The 27,362-nt window shown below is 42.2% G+C and overlaps 1 protein-coding gene across 7 annotated transcripts in view; it reads right to left on the reverse strand.

Annotated features, from left to right (window-relative positions):
• LOC115618939 (UPF0183 protein C16orf70 homolog) overlaps positions 1-26,169 on the reverse strand; it is a 44,528-nt gene extending 18,359 nt beyond the window's left edge. For 5 of the 7 annotated variants that reach the window (XR_003994869.1, XR_003994870.1, XM_030510904.1 and 2 more), the window contains exons 1-6: positions 25,945-26,169; positions 20,391-20,473; positions 9,582-9,665; positions 5,384-5,427; positions 5,008-5,087; positions 1,530-1,624 (exon numbers count right to left, since the gene is read on the reverse strand). Coding sequence is in view for 5 of the 7 variants with exons in the window: in XM_030510904.1 (XP_030366764.1) it covers positions 1,530-1,624; positions 5,008-5,087; positions 5,384-5,427; positions 9,582-9,665; positions 20,391-20,473; positions 25,945-26,008 (450 nt within the window). In the remaining 2 variants the exon portion in view is untranslated. The remainder of the gene's footprint in view (positions 1-1,529; positions 1,625-5,007; positions 5,088-5,383; positions 5,428-9,581; positions 9,666-20,390; positions 20,474-25,944) is intronic. The other 2 variants (XM_030510906.1, XM_030510908.1) reach the window with 2 other exon arrangements.
• Positions 26,170-27,362: the final 1,193 nt, after the last annotated feature.

Here is a 27,362-nt window from a genome sequence, read left to right on the forward strand (position 1 = left end):
ACATCTTCAAATTTAATTCTGCTCTTCAGTCTTTCCTAACGTTCCTACCTGAAAGGCTCCACAGATAGTCGTTTTCCCTGTGGACTGTTCAATACTACTCTTTTCTAAACTATCCTATTTCTACCTATTTATAATCCTGGGGAGAATTTTGCCTTTTGCTCTGTGCAAACAACATTTTACTAACCTCATTTGATCAACTGGATAAAAAACTTGAAAATGCAAGATTATTTTCTCCACTGTTCTGGCAGCTATGAAGAACTGTATCATCCCCAAGAATCACACTATCTTCCTCTCAAAGCATATTCACACCAAGCATTCTGTAACTATCCTTAATTATTTTCTCAGTTAATTGAACCACACACCAAAACAAAACATGCAGATGCAATGGCTAGAATTGATTCTAGCAGTTTTATTCTAACACCTTTTAGTTTTTAGGCAGTCCTGCAAGGAGCAGGGAGTTGGACTCCATGATCCTTACAAGTCCCTTCCAACTTGAGATATTCTATGATCTTTTCAAATCTTTGGTATAGTGATTGACTTTCTTAGCAGCTCAACCATTTAATTCATAAATGCCCTGGGAACTCTTGCATGAAAGGCAACTACTCTTTGTTGGGACATTCTTTGTTTGGCTTATTAGGTTTCTATTTACCTTCCAATATTCCTGAAAACCAACTGACCTTCACTACTGCTAAATAGTAACTTCCCCTAGTTACCTACCCCCTTGCTCTCTCACATGTCAAAACACAACTACCGAAGTACCAGGCTGTAACATGAAATGTGTCATCATGTTGGTTGATTTCTCCCACTTTGTTTTGGCTCTTTATAGGTGCCTTTTTATTTTAATACAATACAGCACATGTTCTTTTTAACTGATGAGCCTAGATAATACAACTGAGAGCATTTCTATCCTCACGCAAAAGTTATACATACATTTTTGTTAGCATAGGTGGAAATCACAGAAGACCTGATCTTGTTTCCACTAGACAGTGATTTCTAAAGATTTCAGAGAATGCAGCAATATGTTCAATTATTCAGTAACTCATCTGAACATTTGGTGAATATGCAAACAGGCATTACAAATAAAGCTCATTCATCTGGCTTTCTAAAAGCACTCATGCTGAAGGACACTTAAGATGAAAATGTATTTTATGAACTACACCCTATTTTAGTTGCACAATCGCTTTGATGAGATTTAAAAACATCTGATAAAGAACAGCCTTCCAGTAGATTGCTTAATATTTATGTATTTGCATAGACACTTGTATTTTTAGCAGGCTCCTTTCAACAACACAACTGCTAGTCCAAGTTTGTGATGCAAGCAAAGCCTCTAAGCATATGCATTCTGCTAAGAGGAAGAAAATTTTTAACTTCAAAATGATTACATAGCATGAATAAGAGTACAACTGAGGAGTTAAATTCTTTCCAAATTACTGGCTTCTTTTGCTTGCAGGCAAGACATGCAGTAGGTGATACTTTGCAAGTACCATAGAGGCAAAAAGACTATCCATTAACTAAGAAAGATTGCTGACCTCATACTTTGGAGTTTCAGTCCAGGAGTCTAACTGAAAAGAAAACGACAGTCCTCTGAAATTGAGGTGAAAGAGCTGCTCAGCTGAATTATACACTAAAAGGGGAAAGAAAATAAGAACAGAGTTACCAAAAGAACCTAAGAATTTTCCAGATCCAACAGCACTCTCATCACCTCGATGAATTTACTATGTCTCAAAATGCAGGAGGAACACAATTACACATGACAATTAATAGTTTTGCTTTTAATTTCTTGCAGTAGAAACATGGCAATAAGAAAAACCTTAGATTCGTTAGAGTTGCCTAGGCAACATGCCACAAGATGTCTAAACAATGCCAGACCACCCAGGATAGAAAAATAATTAGTTGAGCAATAAGCATTAAGCTTTCAAAAGTAATCATTTGTCTTTTCTGCAGAATGTGCTGGTTAAGAGCATTTTCCCTGCTTGTCACTCAAAGGAAACTGTATGGAGAAGAGGAAATGTTTTGCTCAGCAGGAAAATTACACAAATCTCATGTAATAAATTATGCATCTTTTCCAAAGCCCACAGCCAGCTGGAGAAGTGTTTTTCCCCTAGTCATGCCAAGTGTGATTATCTGATTATACAAATGGCATCAGTTCCCATCCCCTGCAATGTTTGTTGATGCTCAGGCTTAAAGGGCATGGAATGTTTTTATCCTTAAGAAGTTCTCTCATGTCTCCCTCAAGACCATATGTCGCAACCATGTGACTGAACAAGGTACACCTTTTTTGGATTATTTCATTCATTTTTCAATTTATTTATTTACTACACAGATACCCTGCAGAATAATTCCATTCAAAATTGCTGATGGAAGCAAAAAGACTGCTGCTTTGCTGCTGCACTATGGGTGAAAGGGAGAGAGTTTGCCTTCCAGGAAAGCCACCGACACCAGCAAGACTTTTCCAGCACCTCAGGGGAACCTGGGCAACCTCTGAAGTCTCCTAGAGTTAGAGAGGTAGAAGACAGGACCCCCCCATCCTTGCAAAGCCACTGTGGCAGGAGAGAAGGATGTTTTTTTTCTTCTACCTTATGACTTCAGTTCAATCCCACAGCCCTCATATCCATGCTGAATGGCACTTCGGCAAACGGCAACATCCACGAGGACTCATAAGAGGATGTGATTTCAGCAGAACCACTGGCAAGAGCAAATGCTTCCCAGCAGGAGGTCAGGTGAGAGAATTGTGGAAATGTGGGATCGAATCTTGGCTTTGATGATGCTATTGACCTCCAAAGTGGTCATATTTCGATCAGCCCCACAACAAAGATACTACAATGGATCAAACTAATATCAGCCAAAAAGTAATGAAGCTGGTTGCAATTTTCCTAATGACTTCTTTAAAACCACTGATTTGGCAAAACCAAAACTGCTCACTGAAGGCCTGTTTCAACACAAAACCGTTGCTAACCTTTTGAAATACATTTTGAAACTACCGCCGCATCCTGTTGCAGGAAAGTTCTGCTGCAATCACCTTGGTTTTAAGTGAAAGACAACATTTTGTTTGAAGTTCTAGTGGAGGTTTAAACACAGAGATAAACACAACAAAAGACTTATAAGTTTAAATGAGCTTGCATTGGGGTTTTCAAGGAGTATTAGTATGATGGAGAAAATAAGTGGTTATGTCATACTCATTCATGAAAACTGGCATTTGGTACTTTAGTCACATTAAGAGGAAGGTTCCTCTTCCCACCTTTCTCTCCCCACCCTAGCTCAAATTTTTACGGAACATGAAAACACTGTCATCATCCCTCCCACATGCTGAAAACTATTCTGTTTTCTGCCCTTTCTGTTTCAGAAAACACAATAAGCAAATGCACTAGTGAAACGGTATTAGAGGCAACATTTTAATAAATACATTTTCATATCTACATTCCACTGGATGAAAAGATGTTATGAAAAACTATCATCAGATGAAGCAAGTGTACAAGTTTTCTTAGCTGAATGAGACAGGCACACAAGATCTGGCAAATTGAGCATGAGGACATGTGGTGACAATCTATGTTTTAAGTGATTATATACAATTTTATGTAGTAATAAACCATGCTATTCCTATCATAAGCAATGCTTACAGCTGAGTAGGTCTTTTTATCATTCATAATATCACAATTTTTCAAGTGCTTAACCACTAAATACTTGCAAATAAACCATCATCTCTTATAAACTGTCAAGGATATGGAACAACTTTCACCCTTCCTAAGTTCTACATAGTCTGTTGTATGTACTAGTTCCATAATAGATCTAACTATAGACCTCAGAGTTTCTGCCTAAGAGGAAATGTTAACATCATTACCAAAGTGAAGTTTAAAAATGCCAAGTCTGGTCCTTGGAATATTATGGCTAGAAATCCTCCAAGCTTCATTATCTCCATCTGATATTCATCTACTACAGCAGGCTTTTATGTAATGATATTACTTCAGCCACATGACCCTCCACAGTTAATAAATCCTGTTCTGTAATGTGCAAGAGATTGTCTGCAGAAAACAGGGACAAAGACTGGATATGCAGCCACCATTAATCACAAAGAACACTAGCCTATTTGGGATCAGCCTGACTACTGCAAATGGACTGGGTTAAGCTAAAAATAGAAAATAGAAAGTGATGCTCTAAAAAAAGGTATCTTGCCTATACAGAGTTAATCTTCTTTCTTGTTATGCCAGTTTGTGGCTCAAATTCTTGAGGGTTCCTGAGCAGTTTAATTATAAATATCCTCTTCAAAGTTTCACCACTAGCTTATTTTCATCACCTAACAAACCCCTGAAATACACTTTCCATATTCATATATAAACAAGGAGCTTAAAGATAGTATTTTTCCTGCTACAGAGCTGGTGAACAGCCAAGTATCTGTGAAAGAGGCAGAGTGGGTTCAGGCAGGTTAATTAAACTTGTCCTGGGTCTGGTCATGCTGCATGTAGGCTGGCTTCACACCTCCCCAGTAACCCCAGTAAAAGGAAGAAGGCACAGGGAAAGGCAAGCTAGTTATATACAGGCTCAGACTTGATCCTGCCTTAGCAGGGTACAACCACATTCTCAGAGGACAGAGCCTGAGTCCTGGCTGACTCTGCACAAGAGATCAGCGCAAATGTATGTTCATGGTATACTTAATCCCTAAGGACACTTAGAGCTGACCATGCATAAGAACACGTGAAAACAACAACATCAACAACAAAGCTCATTGTTTTCTGGTACTGGCAGTTCAAAACGGATCATTAATGATATCTGAACACACCATTCTGTGCCAGTGACTCTCTGCCTCACTATTGCACTCTAAAAAAGTCACAGTTGAACTTACAGTACATATTACATAATATCTCAGCTATAAGAATACAACCATTCTTGAACACAACTTCAGGTCATTCGACAACAGAAGTGTCTACATGTTTCTCTAGGCAGACATACATACAGGAAAGACTTCCTAGAAAGAAGGCTGTCAATCTAGGTGAGCTTCTTACTTTGGCTTACCTCCTGGATGTGTTGCTCCAAATGACTGATCAATTTGTTCTATGGTTGGAGCAATTGCCTGAGAGTTAAAATGGACACCACTGAAAAAGAAAACAAAATTAATCTGCCTTAAGAATACTGAATGGATGCTCCAAACATTTACTAATGGCAATACCACATTTAAATTGGAAGAAGTCTCCAAAATTGAAGAGTAAACTGGTAATTTAACCAAGTGCTGCATTCACTGTCCTTTTTGATAGTTATTTTGTTTGTTCTGTTGTGTTTTTTTTAAACAAGAATGATTAAAAAAAAAAAAAAAAATGAAGTCGGGATTAATAAAAAGAGAGAAACCAGTCACTAATCAAGAAGAAATCATGGGAGGTCTTAGATGACTTACCAATATTTTAACTTCACCTTAGTCAAGTCGTAAACTTCAATCACCTGAAACACAGGAAACAAACATTACCATACTTCACATATTTGCAAATCATTAAGACTAGCTAGTGCTGCTCACTCCCCTCCTTCGCAGCAGGACCTCCAGATCCTGTGTAAATCAGCACTCACCTGCACAAAGTAATCTTTGCACTAATACATCAGCATCTTGATTTCTGCAAAGATTACTCTTAAGCAAGTTCAAAGGAAGGTAATAGCAAAGGTTAGCTAATTAGGAAATCCTCTAATGAATGTCAATCAGTAAGCCATTCCTTGGGTTACTCTTATTACCTTGAAGAATGCCTGGGCAGGGTAGTGAGTCCTAACACTGACTGCACTGTTCTAACTTTCCAACTCCTTCTGAAGTAAAAGATGAACATGGCAAGACTAAGTATTATTCCATTTCAATACTACATAGAGACACCTAGCAATCTCTCCAAGCATTACAGAAGATAATCAGAAGAGCAACCCACAAATAATCAGAGCAAGCATGTGTTCCTGCGTCAGCAGGAAAAGGAAAACATGTAGAGCACATTGTAACTGCTGTAAAGAAAAGGTAAAGCACTTTTTATTGCTTTGTATAATCCTCCAACAAATCGCTGTCACTCTTCAGCTAGAATAGAAAGAATTCCCTGGGGAACTTGCTACCAAATGTGACTTTAAAGCCTAAAAATATCACCAGCTAAAAAGGAAGTCCTGGTTTGGGGAGATGCCCAGCAAGTAACTCTAAATAAAACAACTTACCATGTTTAAACCCATATATATATATATATAGGGTTTTTATATATATAAAAAATAAAAAAAAAAAAAAAATAAAAATCAACATTTAACAGTATGCCGTTGACTCATAAAAAATTTGGAAGAGTTCTCTGAAGCGCTCTGTTTTCTCAGAAGCCCACACATTTCAGGATATAAGCAACAAGCAAAGCACAAAGCAAGTAACAAATTAACATTCTGGCAGAACATGAAGAGCAACAAACAAATATTTCTTCTTAATAAATATACTTTGAATTATGCTTCTTGGAAAAACCTGGTTATCCAATATTTTCATTCAAATGCAGTTTGACACGTCCAAGTTTCCTTTACTGCGCAGCTTGTTAAAAACAAAGGCTACTTACTTTCATGAAAAGCTAGGAATGATTTTATATTTTTATGTGACCCCACACATCATCTTTTCCCCCCAGAAAACGTTTCTGAAAATAGAGGCATACTGCACACCACCCCCAGCCCCCAAAATTCCCCATCCCTGTCCTGTGCACTCTCCTGAAGTGAGAAGTATTGAAGAAACTGCAACAGACCATAGCACTAGAAAAGGATTTATTTTTTGAACTACAGAAGCTACACTGACAAAAGGATTAATGTGATTCTTGCTATGTGCAGAGAAACAAAACCTGAGAAGACTAAGGATTATTCAGCAATAGGTTTCCTACACAGCCAGAAGGCAGGTGGTTTAAATGAGTAAAACCCGATGTTTTGTCACACTCACTGTTTTGATAATTACTACTAAGACTCAAAAACATTCAGGTGACTACTAACCAGTAATAACAGATCAACACTGTGAAATCTGACTCTCTTTCCACCTCAGAGGGAGCATGCTAGGAGACCTTGTTGCTAAAATTCATAGCAATGCTTTCAGAACCTGGTCCTGGATTTACTACTTCCCGTTAGCTCACATCTCCTGCAGTGCTCTGGCTGCTGAAGGCAAGTAGAGAGACTATACACAAACCTTCCTCCCCTCTCTGAAAAAAGGGCAGAAACTTTTTAGGAATATTGCTGTGGCTTTATTCCTGCACCAGCTTCTTTGGGTCTGTCAAGACTTTACATTTTAGTAGCATGTATTTCAATCTCTTTTCCCTAACCAAATGTAATAGCAAGTGTGTATTAAATAAAAACAAACAAACAAAAAACAAACAAAAAAACCCCACACAAAGCAAAGAAAAATAAGAGGCATCCTGATTTTTCCAGCGCTGCTGAGCAACATCAAAAACAGTCATACAAACTTGAAAACAGGCATTACTTATTCTACAGCTACACTATTCTTTAACAGGTCCTGTTGCTCACTTCTGAACTGATCCTATAAAATTTCTTCCATAACACTATCTGAAAACTATAAAGTTTTCATAGCACTGTATGCATTTGCACAGCTTTACTCTTTATAGTTAAAACACAGGTATCACTAGACCACTGAACCACAACATACCAGAAAAGATTGGTTGGTTTGTTTTAAACAAACCTAAAAACACATACCAGAAGCCGTTGTTTTTTTCTTTCTTAAAAAACCAAACAAACAAACAAACAAAAAAAAATTAAGAAACATTGTGGAGAAAGATGAGAGGAAAAGCTCTAGCATAGTTCTTGGAACACTGGGTGTTGAAATGACAGACCCTCAAACACTGGAGCTGAAGAGACAATGGCATATACTAGTTATAGCGCATCAAAAACACTACAAGACTGAGACACTCCAAAAAGCATCAGTAAGCAAGCCAGGCACTTGATTATGTCAGTTTTGAGTTCAGTCTCTTTAAGAATTAAATGTATTTTATACAGCAGCTTTAGCTTACACTGATAAAGGCTCATCTGACAAAGAATTTTCAACATATTCTCTTAAAAACTGTAAATTCACATATGCAATCTGAATAATTCAGTTCTAAACCCTGATAAAAATAAAAATCCCATTATTACAGGATGATTTCATGAACAGAAACTACCATAAGGCAATTCCAAACTGAAATCTGGCAAAAAAGCATTAGTTATCCCCCCATCTGAACACAATTTGAACTGAAAATTGTTCTTCAAAATGTGTATTTTTATAGTTAACATAGATTTTGAAAAAGAAAAATGCAAACATACCATGGTGTTACAGGTTATTACTAGAGAAAAAAGTACTTCCAACAACTACTAATTTGGGTTGCTAGTCAACAATTTTATACATATATTTAAAGCATAGGAAGAGCTCAAGTTTTAGCTGATAGCACACTGCTACACTCGTACAGTCATTTGGGGGATAAAGCACAGGGCTGACATTTTGCTGCTGGTTTTATTGGAGACATAAGTAAGGGGAACACAGCTCCACCTACCAATGTTCCAAAGCTTGGAAGCATGGATGCAAGCACCATATTCCAGACTTACCCAAAAAACAAGCATTCCATTTTTTAGCATCACATTCAACCCCACACTTCTGCTTTCAGATGTTAAATAGCATGGTTGTTAGAGCAGCACACTCTCACCCAATTAGCCAAATCAACACCTTGGCACACCTCCTCACAGAGTAATTTATGCACACCAGTGAAAACCACAGTGACAATTGTTCAGCACAACTGGTCCTACTCAGGGACCACCCTGAGTAACTAAGACATTACATATAGGTATTTTAAATGTTTCAGTTAAATTCTTTCAAAATGTCAGTCTCCCATTTTGTATGGATGAAACATACCACTTTCATAACAGACTTCTTGTGAACATAAATGCCATGGGAGGTTAGTGACCTGCCTGCCCTTCATTTTGCATCTTAACTACACAAAGCATCCTAGAGAGATGTAGAACATATGGTCACCTAAAAGCACAGAAGCAGGCCAGGTTGGACAGGGCCTTTAATACTGGTGTAGTGGGAGGTATCTCTGCCCATGGCAGAGGGGTTGGAACTAGATGATCTTAAGGTCCTTTCCAACCCTAACCATTCTATGATTCTATGAAGCAGAATCGCTGAGCTGAGGACTTTGATCACAAGAACAAAAACTCATCCAGAACAAACCAAAGTCAGTGCAGGAGGCAGTTGCTCACGACAGGCCTGAATGTGGCTTTCTGGGAGAAAGCATGCACTCACAGCCACACGAGTACTCTGTGAATCTAACTCAACTGAAAACTAAGAATAGGAGGAAGCAGCTTCTGCTCCATCTTGTCTCAAGATGGACAAGTGAGACCACACTGGACCATTATACTCCTATGGCACTCTTACGGTCCCCAGTGCAACGTAAAACATCTTAATCCTATAAACAATGATTTAACCCCCAAACTGACAAAATGCAGTTCATTAACACAAGAGAGCACTATATATAGCAAATTAAATGCCTAAAAGGAACCACATACTCATGCTCTGTTAAGCATCAACATATCCTAGGATTTTGGTTTACATTGTGTGGTTTGCAGGAAGGGTGTTTTACTACCTTAAGTCTCTGATTGAAAGCATCAAACAGCAGTTTGATTCCATCCTGAGTCAGGTTAAGGATCAGGTCATGGCTAAGAGGTGACTGTAAAACAAAAACAAAAAAAGCTGTTAGGCTTTTAATTTCAAGGCTCCTTTGTTAAGATATAGATCATTGTAGGAGTATAAATTGGTTACTTTGGAAAAATAAAATATCCTCAGAAAACAACACTGTTCAATGAATGAGCATAACAAAAATACATTTGGCCAAACCTCTCATCCCCTCAGTTTCCTTATGAAAAGAAAACAAAGTGCCTGCATAAGATCTACAAGAACTCCCAAAAGGGTAGTTGTCCATTGCTTTAACTGGGGACAGGGGGGATGACACCAAACCCACCTTGAAAATTAGCATTCAAAGTTTAGCATCAGAGACATCATGCAGGAACAGTCTGTTGCATTCTTGGCACACAAAAATAACAGCCCATCTCACCAAGTCTCACAGCAGGACCAAGCATACACTTGACAAAAGGATGGTGAGAGGGCTTTCCACTTCAAAAATCAAATACTGTTGCAGCCTTTTTCAGGCCTCAAAAGGAAGCCTTCAGACTCCTCTGTTGGGAATTTATGTTTCCTTAGTTACTGTGAATCGTAACAACCAAAGGCTTAATCTGCAGTCTACTGAGTCAATAGGAGACATTCCACCAGCTTCACTGGTGTCTCTATAGGCTCTGCACCCTCTCAGTCTGTTGTGACGCTGTGGAAGCCACTCAATCCTGTACCGGTACAATCCACGTGTACACAATCAGTTGGCCCTAATTCAGCTATTTGATCATGTGCCATCTAAAGCACATTGCCTTCAAAAAGCTCTACCCTCCATGACTGTCTCCTCAGAGGAGGAAAAAAAAAAAAAAGGAATCGCACCTAGCAGTTACCCAGCAAAAGACAGAATGGGGATGAGACATCTGGGGCATATACAGGCTTCTAATGCCAGCAGCCACACCATACAGCCCTTTTCATGAATTAAGCATAAGCCATCTTAAAAATTGTTCTCTCCCCTTTGCTCTTCTGGGAGAAGGTTTTGGCTGTCAGAAGTCTAATTTTCATCCTACATTCTCTCACCTGTTTATTCTCGCATGATCACTGCCTTCTAGCCTGAATACTTTTTGTGCATTCTCACATGCGTCCTTCCCAAACCATACACTGAAAGTAATCAGATCCTAGACTTCACATTGCTAGGTCAAAACAAACCACGGGCTTTCAATCCCCTGTGATGCAGATTTCCCATTCCCCTTGGTCATCCCAGTAGCTTTTCCTGAAGCAGGTTCAGTTCAAGCTCATCTTTCTTGGAACACCAGTGATCTGGTGTATAAGCTGTCTTCCAAATGAAATCTTCACAGCCCCTTGCACAGTGGCATCAACACTCCACTACTGCCGGCAAACCTTTATGATACTGTGTAGAACTGAAGCAGCACTGCAATATAACCATGAAATAAAAAGGTCTAATGTTGATCCTGATGGTCTTTTTAAAAATCCCTTATAAATCTAATTTAGAAAGACTACAGATAGAGCAGAAAAAAACCCCACTGGTCATATTATATTTAAGTATACCGACAGAGTTGTTCTGATATGGGATATGCTCTGCATTTCACTGGGTTCTAAGCAGAATTTTCTTAAGGTTATTCCAAAATTAATGAGGGCATTACAAGTACTTTTGAGTGGGTGGGAAGAAAAACCCAACAAAAACCAACATCTGAGTAAAAGCTTGATAAGTGGTACAGCAGATAGCTTCTGTTCTATGTTGGCATATTTTCAAATAGAAGAAGAGTTTCAAGGGCACAAATTTAGTTTGTGTGACTTAATACACAAAATAGAACCTCAAGTATGAAAGATGATGCTGGGAAGCAACAAGAGAGTCCTTCCTCAAGGAAGGAACACAGATATGTTGTTACACTGCTAATCTACATAAAGCTGCAAGAAAAACAGTTATCACTGAACAATCCTGACAACACAAATCCAAAGGAACAGGCTTAGGAAAACATATCAAAAAAAAAAAAAAAAAAAAAAAAAAAAATCAATGAAATACCCCACTTAAACTGACCAAAAAGGAGCCAAAATTCTTTAGTCACAGAAAAGGGTTCATCAAGCTTTTTTGGCACAGTTTGGGCATCCAATTTATGTCAAGTTTAAAAGAGCGCTGTGGGCAGATCTAATTGCATTTAATTGTAATATAAATTTTTAAAAGGAAATACTTGCCACTGGAGTTCCAGGATCAGAAATTCAGTGCTTTACATGCAACAACTTTAAATAACATTTGATCACTATGCTCAAAGGTATTCTTTTAGAACGCAGAGAGGAAAGACTTGAAGACTGTTTAGGTATAGTTTAACTACATAAAAGTTATGCATGGCAAAGTTTAAATAAAGATTTGAATCTTCTAAGGTCTGCAGCAGCAGCTCTTTGTGCTCAGCTGCTAATGAAGTGCATGATGTTCTACATGCAGGTGAGGATATAGCCAGACAGTCAACTGCAGGCCCTGAGTGGCATGTGGAAAAAATTGCACTGGTATCAGAAACTGAATCAGAATAATATACAGGAAAAAAATATCATCAGCACAACTATTCCACAAAGTTGAGAACAACTATTTTGTTGGACTAGGCAGATGCTGAAAACATTGTTACACTTAGTACAGTTTGTGGAGAAAAACTCTAACACCCTCCTCAAATAGAATAAAAATGCAGTGTACATGGTCAAGCACAATGCAGCTTTCCAAGAGGCATAAAAATCCAGGCAGCAGTATACCTTGCTTTCTAGCACTGGACCACTAATTCTTCTATGATTCTATATAACTGAGAGGATCATGAATCTCATAATTTATCTAAACAAACCTAGAAATAATTCTGGAATGCACCGTGGTAAGAAAACCTAAAAAACCCCAAAGCATACAAACACCAAGAAATATGTTCACTGCCAGACAGATGCTCCCATGCATTAATCATAGAATCAACGAGGTTGGAAAAGATCTTTAAGATCATCAAGTCCAACCATTACCCCAGGACTGCCAAGACCACCACTAAACCATTACACTGAGGGCCTCATCTACACAGTTTTTGAACACTTCCAGGGACGGTGATTCCACCACTTCCCTGGGAAGCCTGTTCCGATGCCTGATCACCCTCTCTGTGAAGAAATTTTTCCTAATACCCAGTCTAAACCTCCCCTGGTGCAGCTTGAGGCTATTTCCTCTTGTCCTATCACTTGTTACTTGGGAGAAAAGACAGACCCCCACCTCACTACAACCTCCTTTCAGGTAGTTGTAGAGAGCAATAAGATCCCCCTGAGCCTTCTCTTCTCCAGGCTAAACAACTCCAGTTCTCTCAGCTGTTCCTCATTAGACTTGCTCTCCAGACCCTTCACCAGCTTTGTTGCCCTTCTCTGGACCCACTCTAGCACCTCAACGTCTTTCTGGTAGCTAGGGGTCCAGAGCTGAATACAATACTTGAGGTGCAGCCTCACCAGTGCCGAGCACAGGGGGATGACCACTGCCCTGGCCCTGCTAGCTACACTATTTCTGATACAGGCCAGGATGCTGTTGGCCTTCTTGGCTGCCTGGGCACACTGCAGGCTCATGTTCAGCTCCATCAATCAGCACCCCCAGGTCTTTTTCCACCAAGCAGCTTTACAGCCACTCTTCCCCAAGCCTGGAGCATTGCATGGGGTTCTTGTAGCCCAATTACAGGACCCGGCACTTTGCCTTGTTGAACCTCATACCATTGGCCACAGCCCATCGATCCAGCCTGTCCAGATCCCTCTGCAGAGCCTCCCTACCCTCCAGCAGATCAACACTCCCAGCCAGCTTGAGTTGTCCGCAAATTTACTGAGGGTGCACTCAATCCCCTCATCCAGATGATCAATGAAAATATTAAACAACACTGGCCTAACAGCGAGCCCTGAGGGACACCACCAGTGACCAGTCACCAACTAGATGTGATGCCATTTAACACCACTCTTTGGGCTCGGCCATCCAGCCAGTTTCCAACCCAGTGAAGAATCCTCCTTTCCAGGCCATGAGCAGCCAATTTGTCCAGGAGAACGCTGTGGGAAAGACTGTCAAAGACTTTACTTAAATCCAAACAGACAATGTCCACAGCCTTTCCTCATCAACCAGGCAGGTCACCTTATCACAGGAGACCAGGTTTGTCAAGGAGGACCTGCCCTTCATGAACCTGTGCTGACTGGGCCTGATCCCTCTGTTTTCCTGCATGTGCTTTATGATCTCACTTAGGATCAACTGCTCCATGACCTATCCCAGCACTGAGATCAGGCTGACAGGCCTGTAGGTCCCAGGGTCTTCCTTCCTGCCCTTTTTGTAGAAAGGCATCACAGTGGCCAACCTCCAGGCCTCTGGAACCTGCCCACTAGACCAAGACTGCTGACAGATGATGGAAAGTGGCTTAGCAAGCTCCTCTGCCAGCTCCTTCAGCACTCTTGGGTGTAACTCATCTGGCACAATAGACTTGTATACGTCTAAGTAGAGCAGGAGGTCTCTAACCATTTCTTCCTGAATTATAAGGACTTCAATCACCACACCATCTCTGCCATACAACTCAGGGAAATGAGTACCCTGAGGATGGCTGGTGTGACTAGTAAAGACTGAGGCAAAAGCAGCCCTAAGTATCTCAGTGTCGTGGGTACAGCTACAGCAGGCATGTTTTCTCCTTCTTAGTAGCTGGTGCAGTGCTGTGTTTTTGACTTTCAGCCTGGGAACAACACTGATAACACACTGATGTTTTTAGTTGTTGCTAAGTAATGTTTACTCTGACCAAGGACTTTCTCAGTCTCATGCCCTGCCAGGGAGGAGGGGAAGCCAGGAGGAAGCAGAGACAGGACACATGACCCAAACTAGCCAAAGGGGTATTCCATACCACAGCATGTCATGCCCAGTATATAAACCAGGGGGAGTTACCCAGAAGGCCCAGATCACTGCTCAGGTCGGGCTGGGTATCGGTCGGTGGGTGGTGAGCAATTGTATCCTCTCCCCTTGTTATTTCCCTTATCATTATTGTTATTGGTGATAGCAGTAGTGGTTTTGTATTATACCTTAGTTGCAGGACTGCTCTTATCTCAACTCGTGGGAGTTATATTGTTCCGATTCTCCTCCCCATCCCTCTGGGAGCAGGGGGAGGAAGAAGGGGGGGAGTGAATGAGCGGCTGCGTGGTTCCGAGTTACCGGCTGGGCTTAAACCACGAGAGTTCTTTGTGGCGCCCAACGTGGGGCAGGAAGAGTTGAGATAAAGACAGATCTGACCAGAGTGTGTCTAATCATATTTGTGATAAGCACTCATTGTTACTAATCGGTCATGTTGATTTATTGGCTCTCAGAGTTGTTGCGCTTGATCTCAGAGTTTCAGCATGTTGTACCTTACTTACAGCCACTATTTGCTGTTTTAGTGTTTACCGGCTGGGGGGCCTGGGTTAAGGTTCTTGTTTAACTGCACTTCATGGCAATGACTTGTAATACAGTAGACTCACTGATCATGAAACTGGTCTGGCTTGCGTTCCCAGCATGGTCATCACCTCTATACTTTGGGAGGTATATAATGGAATTTTATAGCAATTACATATCTTTTCTTTCTCCTCAGGGGGTCAACCTATGAAGGAGGCATTCCCTTACATCCCCCGCTCCCCCCCCAGCTTATTTGCAACAGCAGTTGAGAGTTCTGAAGGTTTTGGATGGCCTTTGAATACCCTTGAGACCTGCCTGCTGATTGTGCTGGGGATCAGCATGTAGGCACACATATGGAGTGTGTTTTACCCACGGCCATCCCACCCTGGGAACACCCTATTTCATCTGATCTCGAAAGTTAAGCAGTATCGGGTTCAAATCTGGTCTAGGGTTAGACGACGATATAGGAGGACCACCAGGAGATTTTCCCTGAGGCTGGACAGTCATGAGTGGCAGGGTGTGTGGGATAGTATGGGCAAGTATCTAGGCCAGTGGGCCCCTCCAATGCTTTGGAACTTCACCCCTGAACAAGTGCAACAACCAGAAAAACTAGTAAAATGCTTAAATGAGGTGTGCTGTCGTCCTGGTTATACCAGAGAAGGACAAATCATGGCAACGTGCTGGGGCTTGGCCTACACCTACAGAGCCCTGCTCAACACTATCCAGCACCTTCAAAGAGAAAAAATGTCTCTGGATCTGATGGCAAAGCAACAGACAACGCAGCTACTCCAACCCTAGTGACAAGCACAGCAGCTACACCAACCCCAGTGACAAGCACAGCAGCCACTCAAACCCCCACAGCAACAGACAACACAGCTATTGGTGTTACTCAACCACCAAGCACAGCAGCTGCACCAACCTCGGCAATAGACACTGCAGCCACTCCAGCCACAGTGACAGACACTGCAGCTAAAACAAATGGCCAATTTGTGACAATATCTGTTGCCCCTGTAAGCAAAAGCAAACGAGAGGCACAAAGAGCAACCCCTGCAGTGAAGAAAGATCAAGTCCCAATGCACTTCCTACAGGGGACAGCATCTGAACAGGAGTTACTACTACAGGGATCAGAGGAAGAGGAAGAAGAGGTGACTTCTCGACCCCGGACCTCAACCGAGCTGCGGAATATGCGAAAAGATTTCACCCGTCTGCCAGGGAACACATCGTCACCTGGTTGCTCCGATGCTGGGACAATGGGGCCGATGGTCACGAACTAGAAGGTAAGGAAACCAAGCAGCTGGGATCACTTGCTAGGGAAGGAGGAATTGACAAAGCAATTGCAAGAGAGAAATGAGCCCTCAGTCTTTGGAGGTGGCTCTTGGCAGCTGTGAAGGAAAGGTTTCCCTACAAGGATGATGTTATGTGTCGCTCAGCCAACTGGACCACGATAGAGAAAGGCATCCAGTCCCTGAGGGAATCAGCCATTCCAGAGATGACCTATCGTAGGCCGGATGCAGAGAATGCATCCGTAGACTCAGATGAAGTCGAATGTACACGACCCATGTGGCGGAAACTTACAGGGAGTGCACCGTCACCATATGCCCACTCATTGGCATCAATGACCTGGAAAGACGTAGCACCACCAACACTGGATGACGTGATTCATCAATTCTGAGAGTTCAAAGACTATCTCACCCCTTCCATCATTTCAACTGTGGAAAAACTGCCCCAGAAGTTCAAACAACTGAGAGATGATTTATCCGATCTATCCAGCTCCCCACGTGTAACAACCCATGTCTCAACTATTATCAGAAGGCACCCTACTGCTTGAGAGAGAAAACAAAGGAGGTACACGCCACCCTATGGTTTTACCTGCGGGATCACGGAGAAGACATGAGAAAGTGGGATGGAAAACCTACCTCAGTTCTGGAGCAACGGGTGTGTGAACTGAAGAGGAGAACAGCGGTCAAGGATGATCCTCCCAGGAAAGCTACTGCTCCAGTCTCTGGTGAGCAGTTTCCCAGATGGAGTGGAAGAGCTGCTTTACTCCAGCTCCTGTGATAAGGAATACTAATCCCTTTCTACAGGACATAAGTGGAGAATCTTATGATCACTATTAGAGGGGCCCTGCCTCCAGCCAGGTGGAGGAGAGGGACAATTGGGTTTACTGGACTGTGTGGATCAGATGGCCTGGCACATCAGTCCCACAGAAGTATAAGGCTCTAGTACACACTGGTGCACAGTGCACCGATGCCACCGAGGCATCAAGGGGTGGAACCCATTTATATTTCTGGAGTGACAGGAGGACCCCAAGAGTTGACTGTACTGGAGACTGAAATCAGCCTGACTGGAAGTGGCAAAAGCACCCCATTGTGACTGGTCCAGGGGCTCCATGCATCCTTAGCATAGACTGTCTCAGAAGAGGGTACTTCAAAGACCCAAAAGGGTATAGATGGGCTTTTGGTATCGCTGCCTTGGAGACAGAGGAAATTAAGCAGCTGTCCAGCTTTCCTGGTCTCTCAGAGGATCCTTCTGTTGTGGGGTTGCTGAAGGTCAAAGAACAACAAGTGTCAATCATGACCACAACAGTGCACCGGCAGCATTATCACACCAACCAAGACTCCCTGATTCCCATCCATAAGCTGATCCGCAGACTGGAGAGCCAAGGAGTGATCAGCAGGACCCGCTCACCCTTTAATAGCCCCATATGGCCAGTGCAAAAGTCTCATGGAGAGTGGAGACTAACAGTAGACTATCGTGGCCTGAACCAAGTCACACCACCATTGAGTGCTGCCGTACCAGACATGCTAGAACTTCAATATGAACTGGAGTCAAAGGCAGCCAAGTGGTATGCCACAAGTGATAATGCCAATGCATTTTTCTCAATCCCTTTGGCAGCAGAATGCAGGCCACAGTTTGCTTTCACTTGGAGGGGCGTCCAGTACACTTGGAACCGACTGCCCCAGGGGTGGAAACACAGCCCTACCATGTGCCATGGATTGATCCAGACTGCACTGGAACAGGGGCAAGCTCCAGAACATCTGCAATACATTGATGACATCATCGTGTGGGGTGATACAGCAGAAGAAGTTTTTGAGAAAGGGAGGAAGATAATCCAAATCCTGCTGAAGGCCGGTTTTGCCATAAAACAGAATAAGGTCAAGGGACCTGCACAGGAGATTCAATTTTTGGGAATAAAATGGCAAGATGGATGTCGCCAGATCCCCACAGATGTGATCAACAAGATAACAGCAATGTCTCCACCAACTAACAAGAAAAAAACACAAGCTTTCTTAGGTGTTGTGGGGTTCTGGAGAATGCACATCCCAAATTACAGTCTGATTGTAAGCCCTCTCTACCACGTGACCCTGAAGAAGAATAATTTCAAATGGGGCCCTGAGCAACAACAAGCCTTTGAACCAATTAAATGAGAAATAGTTCATGCAGCAGCCATTGGACCAGTCTGGGCCGGGCCAGATGTGAAAAATGTGCTCTATACCGCAGCTGGGGAGAATGGTCCTACCTGGAGCCTCTGGCAGAAAGCTCCAGGGGAGACTTGATTCGACCCCTCAGCTTTTGGAGTCAGGGATACAGAGGATCCGAGGCCAGCTACACTCCCACTGAAAAAGAGATACTGGCAGCCCATGAAGGGGTTCAAGCTGCTTCAGAAGTGATCGGAACTGAAGCGCAGCTCCTCCTGGCACCCCGGTTGCCTGTGCTGGGCTGGATGTTCAAAGGCAGGGTCTCCTCTACACATCATGCAACTGATGCTACATGGAGTAAGTGGGCTGCACTAATTACACAACGAGCTCGAATAGGAAATCCCAGTCATCCAGGAATTCTAGAAGTCATCATGGACTGGCCAGAGGGCAAACACTTTGGGATGTCACCAGAAGAGGTGGTCATGCGTGCTGAAGAGGCCCCACCATATAATGAACTGTCAGAGAGTGAAAAGCAATATGCCTTGTTTACTGATGGGTCCTGCCATATTGTGGGAAAGCATTGGAGATGGAAGGCAGCTGTATCGAGTCCCCCTGGGACAAGTTGCAGAAACTGCTGAAGGAGAGAGTGAATCGAGTCAGTTTGCAGAGGTGAAAGCCATCCAGCTGGCCTTGGACATTGCTGAATGAGAAAAATGGCCAGTAATTTATCTCTCTACTGACTCATGGATGGTGGCAAATGCCCTGTGGGCAGTAGTGATTTTGTATTATACTGGACTCTTATTATCTCAGTCCATGGGAGTTACATTCTTTTGATTCTCCTCCCCATCCCTCCTGGAGCAGCGGGAGGCAGAAGGAGGGGGAGTGAGCGAGCAGCTGTGGGGTTCCAAGTTACCGGCTGGGCTTAAACTACAACACTCAGCCTTTTCCTCATCCTCAGTCACTAGGTTTCCCCTTGTATCCAGAAGAGGATGGAGGCTCTCCTTGGCCCTCCTTTTATTGGTCATAGATTTGAACAAGTACTTTATTAACTACAAGAAACTAGGTTTTCAATTTGCAATTCAGTCATTGTAAACCCCATAAATCTGTGTCATGTTAAACAAAAAATGATTATTCAATTACATCAACTATGTACCCAGCATTAAACACCAGTCTAGCTTGTTCCTTAGCCACTCAGCATTCACTGCAAACACACAGGCCTCAATCAGTCTTTTGGCACAAGCCGACATTCTAGCACTTTGTCTTTTTCCTGATGCAAAGATCTGTAATCTACAACACATGAATATCATCTTCTGATTAATGTGCATTTCATATAATGTACATTTGGAGAATCACAATCCTCCTTTTTCCCATCTCCTCTTCCCTTCCACTTCCTTCATTTTATTTCATCTAGCAGCTAAGTTTCACTTCTATTCCCCTTTCTGAAGAAGTCAAACGTACTAGGAACTTAATGCTTAGTTACGAAGAACAATTAAAACATCTATAGCTGGTTTAAATTATTGCATCCACTTTCTGCAGATCCAGAGACAAAGTATGGAAGCCTTTTCAGGGGATTCATCACCACTGATGAAAACAAAAAGTAGCGAGTTATTCAGTACTTCAAAAATACTGCAATGCTTGACAATGATAATATCAAGACTAGAAATAAATCATCCAGCTACTTACAGAACATTTTCCTTCTTAAAGGAAAAACAATACTATCCCACCACTGCATATACAAAACTGATACCTGTTAAATCACTGCGCTGTGCTGAGTATTGTTACACTTAACATGAAACTTCTAAAAGCTACACCTCTGATGTGGTGGCAGTAATTGGGTAATTCAATTTCAAATAGCTCCACAATTCATACAATATGTATGTTAGCATGACACTACATCAGCATACACCCTTATGCCTTAATTCTGCAACACAAGGAGGTGAGTGACCCGGCCAGACCATGCACTACTCACCTGCTCACTGTAGAGAACCTGGATGTTTTTGATAATGCGACAGTGTTTCTGAAGGATTGCTACAGCCTGAGCCAACGGCATTCCTGTGAATACAAACAGTTGGATTTCCTCAGTTCCAAGACCAGCTAACAGTTCTTTTTAACAGAAAGGTTACAGATGAGTTAACAGCTGCCATCAACAAACAGGACATTACAACAGAAAGGTATGCAACCAACAAATAAGCCTGCCTGACTCACTCCATCTGCGCAGACCTGTTTTTTCCAAACAGAAGTATCATTATTTACCTATCAGTTTGTTAGGCATATATAGAAGTATCTCTAGCCACAAAATTAAACAGCAAAGCTCAGGTATAAAAAGCACAGATCTTTATGCAATCTATGCATGAAATTTTTTAATTTCTGGGGTCAACAATCCAGTAACTGATAAAATAACCAAACTGCACTAGAGGTAGCTAGAACACTGTTACACATTCAATAGGCTCCCAGACCACATTATATGACAGACCCTCTATTAAGCTTGATAAAATACTGAGTAGTCCTGCAGGATAGATACAAATACTAAAGCACAGCAATGATTCCCCCTAGACCTAACAGGCCACATTAGCTGCTGATACAGCTACATTTGTGTCAAGGAAGGAACTTTATCTTCTCAGTTTAGTAAACAATTTGGTTCAATTGAAGTAATACACTTAATAGTCATTCACCCTCTAACACAATTTCAAAGGCTACTTTTTTGGGGTTTTGTTTGGTGGGGTTTTTTTGGGGGGGTGGTGTTTCCCTTCAGCGTGTATCTTATCTTTACGGCTATAAATTTTTGAAAGTGGAATGAAGCAGCTGATTCTGCAGAAAGAATAGCTCCATACCATCTGTCCTGGGTTCAGCTGTAACAGTTATTTTTCTCCTTCCTAATAGCTGGTGCAGTGCTGTGTTTTCAACTTTAGCCTGAGAACAACGCTGATAACACACCGATGTTTTTAGTTGTTGCTAAGTAATGCTTACTCTGATCAAGGACTTTTCAGTCTCATGCTCTGCCAGTGAGGAGGGGAATGGGAAGCCGGGAGGAAGCAGAGACAGGACACCTGACCTAAACTAGCCAAAGGGGTATTCCATACCACAGTACATCATGCCCAGTATAGAAACTGGGAGAAGTTACCCAGAAGGCCCAGATTGCTGCTCAGGTCAGGCTGGGTATTGGTTGGCAGGTGGTGAGCAATTGCATTGTGCATCACTTGTGATTATTGTTTTCTTTTCCTTTTCCCCTTTTAGTTTTATATTCTCTCCCCTTGTTATTTCCCTTATCATTATTATTATTATTGGTGGTAGCAGTAGTGGTTTTGTATTATACCTTAGTTACTGGACTGTTCTTATCTCAACCTACGGGATTTACATTCTTTTGATTCTCCTCCCCATCCCGCTGGGAGCAGGGGGGAAGAAGAGGGGAAGTGAGCAAGCAGCTGCGTGGTTCTGAGTTACCAGCTAGGCTTAAACCACGTCACCATCTCATCCTTTATCACACTTAAATTCTTTGTTGCCTTTCCAAATGAAACCTGAGTGTGTTCCTGGGTTCAAAGCAGGCCTTTATAAAGAGAGGCTGTGAGCTCATAAGTGTGAAGTTTTATTTCCCTACTAATCACTGCAAGTCAATTTAGATTAGTTATCTGACATTTTATTTACATTCCTTGCCCCGTTCTTCTTTATTTCTAGTTTTTAAACATTAAGAAAGATGCCTTGATTAGGAAAAATTTACCACGACACCTATACTTTTATTGAGGTAACAATTCAAGCATTTGAATTTTTAGTTATCAGCTACACCTCTCAAACTCAGACTGTACATCATGTTCCAAAGCAGCTTTCAAGCATTATCTACAGTACCAAAATGAGAAAGTTCCCTTTCTCTCTCCATAGATATATACATGGAGATATATCACATGCACCCCTAGATCACCATAGGTACTGCTTTAACATAATACTAGCACAACACAAAAAAAAATTTAATATTTTCACTGTCACACTAAACTACAAGCCTGTCACACCCATACCTTGTAGCTTTTCTGCAATTATGAAATCAAATTTTAGCAAAACAGGCTTATAGATAAGAGCTACAGTAATTAAATTTGAAAATACCATATACAACTGTTTCTATGAGATTTTTTCACATTAGCCTAGAAATGATTTTTTTTGCAGCTAGAAATTATACACCAGAAGATAATATAATACCAAAAAGAATAGTTATTAGCTTAATAACAGTAATAAAATTAAAATGCACAGAGCCACACAATAAAGCAGCACTGTTTCCTATTATCTAGGAAATAGCAGTTACATTGTAGTCTCAGCAGCTGAGTTTTAAAGAGACAGTTATTATGTATTAGATAATATTTTCAAAATGGAACATAAACAACAGCAGGAAGCTGAGATCAAAAATGCTGTTGTGAAAGTTTCACATTTCTTAACCTAGTAAGCGCTATGATTAAAAAGTAAAGGTAATTTAAAAGTATAAAAACCATTTTCAAAGTCAGTATTTCTAGGAGACTTGTAAGACCATGAGCTCTTTAAAAAAAAAAAAACCCAACAAACAAACCAAACAAAAATAACAAAATGAAAACCACACCACCAACACAAACAAACGGCAAAGGCTCAAGCAAAGCCAGCGAATAAGCTGACAATCTAGATCCAGTGTCAGAAGTAGGTAATGTTTCAGTAAAAAAGCATGTGCTTAAAAAAAGTGCACACAAACATGAAATCCAGTCTGTAGTCTGATGTAAAGTGATGCAATCTTGGGTTGATAAGTGTGCAAACAGATGGCTCATGTGACTCAGAGCTTTCTCAAGCTGCAAGCGAATGGACATGGACTGATTTTGTTCAGTGTTCAGCAACTGAGTATCAAGCAGATTTTGCCACACAACTGCTTAGCAAAGCCGCAATGAGGAGCTTAAGTTCTCCAAGAACAGTTTACAGAACCTAAAACATGTGGAGGAGCCAGTATCCTCCCTTTACCTCCATCAGCAGAGAGCCAAAGGAAGAGTAAAGAAACTGAGTTATTTTTCTCCACCCTTCTCACACGCACACACAACACCCCCTTTTCCTCAACATTCATCAGCCTTTGCAGTCAAGAAGGAAAACAAAGAATTCTTTTTTCCCCTGCTCACCAGGCAGGGGGAACAGGGATGCAGTTTCCAGCACATCAGACAATCAACCAAACTGAGCCATAGCAAATAATACCCACAAAGATCAGTTCTAGGACTCTCTCATGGGAGACTTTTCCCTTTTTTAAATACTGGGGTGATACAAGTGGCAAAGACACTCCTCTCACATGCACTGGTCATGAACAACAAGGCTTGAAGCATTAGCCTATGCTAAGACTAAGTGTCTTGAAGGGGAGGGGGGTAGAGGAGTGAATAAAGATTAAAAGAGAAGACAAGAAAATCTACGAGAAGATGAATCATAACACATTAAATAAAAAGAAGTGAAACTTAGTAGGAAAAAAATAAAAAGCAAGAAAAATGCAAGTATACCTTAGAAATCATACAACTTGAACACTAATACAGCTATAGGCACTACAGAAGAAGTATTTAATTGTTTTCATTTAAAACAGCAGGAATGTAGCCCAAGAGGTGCAGTGACACAGGTACCTAACTGAACACAAAATTCAGCCTTGCTTGAATTTTTTATGCTCTGATGACATAGAGTCAACACCAGAGCCAGAAACAGAATCTAAAAACTCACATAAATTTTCCTGGCATTTCCCCTCAGTCATCTCCATTGCGGACACAATACTGGAAGGCAGAGTCAGCAGCAGTTCAGGAATACTGCTATTAGCTTTGTTAAGAGCAGATCTAAACAAATCGTGAGCAGAACAGCCACAGCCCCATTTACACCAGCACTTCCAGCCTCGTTACCACTAACACAGCTCAAACAGCTTTATCAGCACGGTCAATTTTCATACATCACAAGACAAAGTTAAATATCTTAATACCTAGTCAGCCTCCGGCTCTGTACCAGCAGGACATGCTAATTAGACACATCACATAGTGGCTATGTTTACTCCAAGAATTACAGCTGAGTTTCCTCCCTCTCACATCTATGCGTGTGTGCGCACGCACGCGCGCGTACACAGAGACACAGTGTGTAATTTTAACCATGAGACTGCATTAACAGGCTTTGGGGATTCTTAGAAAAACCAAGATCATTTTCTCTCTTCCCTTTTTTCATTTTTATAAGGAGAATGGGGGGAAACCAGTATTTATGAAGATTGTCATGGTATATAATTTGTGATTGCATTTCTTTTCAGGTAACATAGGCACTAAAGGATCATGGAAGGTCTCGCAGAGCCAAGAGAGCACAGTAACATGTTAGCAGTATCAAGAGATCACTGAGATTTCAAAGGGTGGGACCTGAGGTACTATAATTAGACTCCAAAAGCACTTCTAAACCTCCCTATAACCATCAAGTTGTACTTGACTTGGAAGTCACAGCAGCATAAATAGCCTTTTGTGTTCAATGGGTTCCATATAAACAACTTCAGGTCACACCACCACTACTTTGGTGCAATCCAAGCTTGTGGCAGCAGTGTAACAGCGATTTTAGGCCAAAGTCTGTCTCCCTGCTGTCACAGGTGAGAACAGCAGCAGCAGCATAAGTCAAGTCCTGGCAGACACAGGCAGCTGCCATGCAGAGCCCTGTTTGCATTAACCAAACTACTACCACCATTAATTGTGCTCTAGACAAAGCAACAGCAAAGATGGAAAAACAGAAGAGTCCAATGCTGGTATCTCAATCAATCACTCTGAAAATGCAACAGCTACAGTATTTTCTAGAGTTTTAAGGACTAACACTATCAGCTTAAAAACATGGGTCATCTGAAGAATCCGCACTGAGTTTCAACTGCACATTTAAGTGCCCTGGGCTGAGCATCAGCCAAATTTCCAACAGCTGGGGAAAAGTTCTTTCTCATCACAGTAAACAGAGCAATGACTGGTAGGGAAGGACCTCTCACAGACATGAAACACACGTTATTGGTGGGGAGAAATACTGGTTATCTAACCTAGAGAAAAGCTCTCAAAAGTTTACTTCCTCCACTATAATGTTGCAATTCAGCAACACCACAAAGAAATTGTGAAACTCAACTCATTTATGAAGGATTTGTACAGAAAAAGCATAGTATTTAAGTATTAGCACAGTTGAAGACGCTGGGTGTCACGTGACATATATTCAGGTGACAATCAATACACACGTCTCCTCTTTTAGGAGTCATTTAAAAAATTGCTAGTCCAAGATGGCAAGGCAAGACAAAACAAGGAAGGGAGAGAGGGAGGAAGGAAGGAAGGAAGACGCTGATGAACAAAGCACAACACACTGTGCAAAACCTGAAGATGAGACTTAAAATCCTCAAAGCTTATAAATTAGTATTTTTAGTGATAGAAAAAGGCAAACCTTGGCGCTCTCTCTCCCTTTAACTCTTGCAACTTCCTGAAAGCAGTAAGAGAAACCTTACAGGTCATGAATAGACCCGAACCACCCCCTCATCCCCACAGGGACGGAGGGGGGCGCACACTTACCCAAGGTGAACTCCCATTGCTCGTTCCCCAGAGAACGCTCAGGCACCACCTCCAGATCTAGCATTGGCTCAGGTAGCGCAGAGGTCGCAGGCTAGCACGGCAGGTTACCCAGTCGCTGCGCTGGACCTCTGAGGGAAGCGGGAGGGAAGAAAGCTCGATAGCAGCCTGCGCCCCGACCCCCCCCCGGGGGGGGCAGCGCTGAGCCCACAGCGGAGCCCCTGACACCGGGCGGAGCAAGGAGCGCGGGCACGACCGCCGCAGCAACCAGGCCCCCCCCATCCCCGCCGCCTCACGGCCCCGCTCGCTGCACGCCCTCCCTGCCCCGGCCGGGCACCGAGCGCGGGCAGCCGCTGCCCCCTCCCGCCGGGGGAAGAGGAACCGCTACCCCCGAACATACCAGCAAAACCCGGCCGAGAAAAGAGCAAAACACAACCCCTCCTCGCGCGCTGCAAAACCACGACTCACCTCACTTGCGGCTGCTGAAAAACTGCCTTGCAGCTACCGTCAGGCGAGCCCGCGCATGGGGCGAGGAGAGGGCGTGGCCAAGGAAGAGTACGCCCCGCCCGCCAGCCGTGGTTGAAGGGGAAAGGTATTGGCTTGGGGAATGGGAGACAAAGGGCTTGAATCCCGCTGAAGGAGATTCAGGGTTGCCTTGAAGGTGGGGGGTGCAGCCCCACTGCCACCCCCTGTCCTTGTCACCAGACCTACAACACCAGCCCTGATTACACCCTGCCACGGTAAGCTCAGTGTCAGGAAAACCTGGTTTCAATAAGAGTAGCTCATGAGGCAGAATGAGGTTTAAAGCTTTATTCGAATAAACGGATATTCCTGCCAGACACACCTGGTTCAGTGTTCTCAAATTTTCTTAGCATTAACATTGTATTTATACCTATCCTGTCCACGGGGTCCCTCCCCCTTTCTCCTTTGCCTTAGATAGTTGAGGGTTACAGCTACCCAGTCCACCTATATTTATGCTATTCTGCTTGCACAAGATGCTACCAAAAAGTGGAAGTCCAGCAATGCTTAGTAGTCATATTGCCACATTGTCTGCAGAAGTTGTTTTCTGTGGGTAAAGCAGTTTCTGTGCTATGCTTAGCATTGATATTGCTACATGGTTTGCAGAAGTTATTTTGTGTTACTACAGCAGTTTCTTGTGCTTATTCAGTATTCCTGATAATATTTTTGGCAAGGCCACAGCTTTTCTCCACACTCAGGATTAAAAGAAGAAAAAAAAAAATACCAAACAAACAAAAACAAACCCAAAAACCTCCCCAAAATACAAAAAACCAAAAAAACCCCAAATAAAAACCAAAACAAACTACCAAACCCAAACCAACCTAGTTGCATCCAGTTTTTCCAGGTGAAAGGCCGGGGGGGGGAAGAGTTGAGAAATTAGTCAGTGGCATGAGCGAAGTTAC

This window comes from Strigops habroptila, chromosome W (genome assembly GCF_004027225.2).
Source record: "Strigops habroptila isolate Jane chromosome W, bStrHab1.2.pri, whole genome shotgun sequence".
Taxonomy (NCBI): domain Eukaryota; kingdom Metazoa; phylum Chordata; class Aves; order Psittaciformes; family Psittacidae; genus Strigops; species Strigops habroptila.